Raw genomic sequence first — 5,000 nt, 5'->3', positions numbered from 1 at the left:
GGCAGCCCAGGGTCGTCATACTATTACTGGCATTGAAGAGACAGCTAATCAACGTAGGAAGTTTTCGAGAGCAGATAACATCAAGATTATGCAGTGCTATTACCGCAGTGAACCAAACAAGAGAGGCTACATGCAGAGAATGGATAAGATCTTGAAAGACAGAGGTGGATTCACACTGACAATAAACAGACTGACAATGTAGGCACGAGTAATAGTAAACAAAAAGTGGTTAACATCTGAGTAGCTTGACGATGAGCGAAATGGAGAGTAATGAAAGGGATGGAGAGGGAGACACTGCAGAGATGACGAGAATGGCGGAGGCAACTGAAATGGCTAGAATCGATAATGGACCAAGAAGTGAGCAACACCAACAGGGAGCTGATAACATCAGGGATGTGACATTGCTAACAGAAGAGAAGAGGAATCTAGTTAAAAGAATAAAGACCCAAGGAGATGGGCTGCAGATTATGAGAGAAAAGTTACCTAACATCAGACATGTGGACAAACGGAAGATCACAGAGGAATTGAAGAAGAAAACGAAATCATAGAATTTGTACCGATTGATAACATCACAGAACTGAATAACACATTCTATGCGAGTGCAGAGATTGTCACACAGAAACTGCTAAGAACAGGAAGGAATATGAAGAACCAGCATGGAAGCGAAGGCTGAAAACAAGGGTGCAAGAGATCCAAAAAGAGATAAGCAGAGTAAAGGAAGCAATGAACAGGGACTACAATGATAGACTACGAAGAAAGATGGAACAAAGACATGACATCAAAAAGGAATTCCAACGTGTTTGAGGAGCTGAAGCAGAGATTGACAGCAACTGCAGAGAAACTAAAGAGGTATGAGGACAGGGTGAAACAATACCAACAAAACCGGATGTTTGATAACAACCAGAAAAGATTTTACAATAAAGTTCAAAACAAGACACGGGAAGCAGACCAAATACCAGAGGAAGAGGAAACCAAGAGATTCTGGAAGGACATTTGGGGACAAGCAACTGAACATGATAGAAATGCACCCTGGATTATTAGAGTACAACAAAAGTTGGAAAGGCCAAACAGTTACAGGACGTGAGAATAACAAAAGAGATGCTGAAGAAAGCGCTAGTGAAGTTACCAAACTGGAAAGCTCCAGGCCCAGACGCTATGCAAGGGTTTGGGATGAAAAACCTGACCAACCTTTATGGCAAGCTTGCAGAATATCTGAATGAATGCCTGGAGACACCAACATGGATGACAACTGGGAGAACTGTACTGATACAAAAGGATAAGTCAAATGGAAGGATACCAGGAAACTATAGACCGATCACCTGCCTACCTATTGTATGGAAGTTGTTGACGTTCATCTTGTCTGTTGAGATATACAGGCACCTGGAAGACAATGATCTGAGTCGAGAGTAACAAAAGGGATGTAGAACAGGATACAGAGGAACGAAAGACCATCTGATGCTTGATAAAGTGATACTGAAGGATTGTAAACAGCGGAAAACCGCAATGGGATGGATAGATTACCAAAAAGTGTATGACTTGGTGCCACGTTCTTGGTGGGGGTGGCAGAAGGAATAAAGACTGCTGTGCAGAAGCATGACGAAGTAGACCACAAATTTAGAATGTGGTGGACAACATCTGGCTTCGGTGAATATCCAGAGAGGGATATTCCAAGGAGATTCGCTATCACCCTTACTATTCATCATCTGCTTGATACTATTGACTGTGATGCTCAGAGTGGCTAAGCAGGAGTACAATTTTACTAGAACACCATCTGGTAAGATTAGCTACCTGCTATACATGGACGATCTGAAACTATACGGGAAAACCAAAGTGAATTGGAGTCTTTGATACAAACTGTAAGAATATACACACACAAGTCATACAGATGAGGTTCGGAATACAAAAGTGCGCCACCATCATGATGAAAAGAGGGAAGAAGGAGGAAGATGATGGGATCTTGTTACCTGATGGCGAACAGATGGAAGATCTGGGCAATGGGGAGTATAAATACTTGGGTGAGTGATATCAAGATGAAGGAAAAGACCAGGAAAGAATACAAGAGGAGAATCAAACTACTACTGAGATCGAAACTAAATGGTGGCAATGTTATAAGAGCAATCAACACATGGGCAGTTACTGTACTCAGATACTCTGGAGGGATCCTTAACTGGACACAGGAAGAATTACAGAATATGGACAGAATGGCACGCAAACTAATCAACAGAACGCTACACCCGAGAGCGAATGTGGCTAGACTGTACTTGCAGAGAAATGAAGGTGGACGAGGATTACAATCAACAGAGGAAACCATCAAAACTGAGGAGCACGTATTGTCGGATTACATAAAAAACGAAGAGAAAGGATATAACCGACTGCTGAAGAGACTGACGAAAACAAGATCTAAAAGTGAATATCCAAACCAACAGAAAGAAAGAAAGGAGAAGGAAGGAAAAAGCACTACATAGGCAGTATGCCAAGATAGCGGACAAGACAGACATAAAGAGGACTTACAAGTGGATAAAGAATGGCTATATGAAGAAAGAAACAGAGGGACTCATCACCGCGGCGCAAGACCAGGCACTACCAACACGATGGAGGAAAGTCAAAATAGAAAAGCAGTCTGGGAAATCTCTCTGCAGAATGGGTAACGAGAGAGACGAGACCACGTTCCACATTCTCAGTGAATGTTCCAAGATTGCTCAAACTGAGTATAAGAAGAGGCACGATAAATTGGCACAGTTGGTCCACTGGAACCTGTGCAAGAGATACGGACTCCAACATGAAAGGAATTGGTACGATCACACGGCAGAGAAGGTGCTAGAGAATGAGAAGGTTAAAATCCTGTGGGACTTTTCAATACAAACAGATCACGTGATACAAGCCCGCAGACCAGACATCGTTGTGAAGGACAAGGAAATGAACCATACTTGGATAATAGACATAGCAGTGCCAGGGGATGCAAGAATAGAAGAAAAGGAGGAGAAAATAGAAAAATATCAGGACCTGGCTAGGGAATTAAGCTGGCTGTGGATGACGTCAACGAATGTGGTACCTGTTATTATTGTAACACTGGGGGCAGTGGGACGATTGGAAGAGTTTTTGAAAATGCTGGAGGTGGACGAGAAAGAAGTGGACAGAGTGCAGTTCTCTGCACTACTAGGATCCGCTAGAATATTAAGGAAGGTGCTGGATATCCCAGGTTAAAGGCTTTAACCAGATACCACACGCACAAAACCAGTTGAAAAGCTGTGAAAATGAATAATAACAATAATAATGATAATAATACTAATGATAATAATAGTAATAATATTGAGAATGAGAATAATGATGAGAATGAGAATAGCAATGACAGAAATGAATGATAAGAATAATTATTTAGAAATAAAAGACATACGAACATATTCAGATCGAGTACACAGCTTCAGAGACTCAACATCTTCCCTAACACTATAATAACCAATTTAACAAAACAATAATTCTTTGCAACACTAAATCTCCTTGATATTCACCGCACGTCAAATATTCTCCGCAACATCATGCACTAAATCTTCGTTTCTCAGTGTCTTCTCGCCTGTGCATGCCGGTCCATAGGCTGCCGTGTTTCGCATCATTTGCTGTTTGCAGCGTCGGTGCATGAAAACTGCATGATTTAATGTTGTTCTGGAAGTCTGGTATAGACAAGTGTAAATTTAGGAAGAAAGATTTATCATCGTTCTCTCAGTTCTTTCTTTTTGTTATCGTTAATTCTTTTATGATTGTTATTTATAATCTTTCTTTCTCTTATTATTATTATCATTATCATCATAACTATTGTTATTATAGTGCTTTATCATTATTCTTTTATTTTTATTATTATTATTATATCATTATTATCATCATTATTATTATTACAATCATCATTTTCCTTATCATTATTTCCTTATCATTAATTTTTTAATCATTATTATTATTATTATCATTATTATTAATATCCCTATCATTATCAATATTGTCATCACTTTTTTGTCATAATTATTTTCATATCATCACCATCATTATAATTATTGGTTTTACTATGATGAAAATAATGATTGTAATAGTAATAATAATCATAATTATGATAATGATAATGACTATGACTATTACCATTGCTATCACTATTACTATGACTATGATTATGATAATGACTATGACTATGACTATGTTTATGATTTTGATAATGGTAATGATAATGTTAATAATAATAATGATAATAATAATAATAATAATAATAATAATAATAATAATAATAATAATAATAATAATAATTATTATTATTATTATTATAATAATAATAATGGTAATGGTAATGATGATAATTATAATTGATGTTATCATTATCCACTGGTCATGATGATGATAATAATAACAATAATAATTGATTTTGTTATCATTATTACTATTATCATTGTTATTGTGATTACCATTTTTATCATTGTCATCATTATTATTACTGATATTATAATTATCTTTATCCTTTTTTATTATTGTTATATTGGTTTACGTTACTGATATCATTATTGTTATTATTATAATTCTTAACATCACTATAATCGTTGCTGTTGTTTTTGTTATTTTCCTTATCATTATTGTAATGATGATTTTTATTATTGTTATATTGTTCTTGTTATTAGTATTGCTGTTATTATCATAACTATTATTATAATCATTACTATTACCATGACAATTATTTTGATATCATTATAATTTTCGTTAGTATCATTACTATTGATAAGATCTTTAAAATGATTTTCATTATCATTATCATGGTTATTTTTTGCTATTTCATTGTCATTATCATTATCATTATTGTGATTGATATTATCATTGTTATTATTATCACTACTATTATCATTGGCGTTATTATTATGATCACCTTTATTATTATTGTTATAATGATTATTGTCGTGATCATCATTATCATAATTATTATTGTTATGATCATTATTATTACAATTATTGTTATTATTGCTACTGTCATC

The 5,000-nt window shown here is 35.6% G+C and overlaps 2 protein-coding genes across 2 annotated transcripts; both read left to right on the top strand.

Annotated features, from left to right (window-relative positions):
- The first annotated feature begins 1,098 nt into the window (after positions 1 to 1,098).
- LOC138864759 (uncharacterized) lies at positions 1,099 to 1,410 on the top strand. The gene has a single exon (XM_070133332.1). The coding sequence runs from the start codon at positions 1,099 to 1,101 to the stop codon at positions 1,408 to 1,410; it is 312 nt and encodes a 103-aa protein (XP_069989433.1).
- Positions 1,411 to 1,967: 557 nt separating this feature from the next.
- LOC138864758 (uncharacterized) lies at positions 1,968 to 3,204 on the top strand. The gene is made up of 2 exons (XM_070133331.1): positions 1,968 to 2,332; positions 2,427 to 3,204. The coding sequence occupies exons 1-2, from the start codon at positions 1,968 to 1,970 to the stop codon at positions 3,202 to 3,204; spliced, it is 1,143 nt and encodes a 380-aa protein (XP_069989432.1).
- Positions 3,205 to 5,000: the final 1,796 nt, after the last annotated feature.

This window comes from Penaeus vannamei, chromosome 18, assembly GCF_042767895.1.
Source record: "Penaeus vannamei isolate JL-2024 chromosome 18, ASM4276789v1, whole genome shotgun sequence".
NCBI lineage: Eukaryota > Metazoa > Arthropoda > Malacostraca > Decapoda > Penaeidae > Penaeus > Penaeus vannamei.
This window is presented reverse-complemented; position numbering and strand designations above follow the sequence as displayed.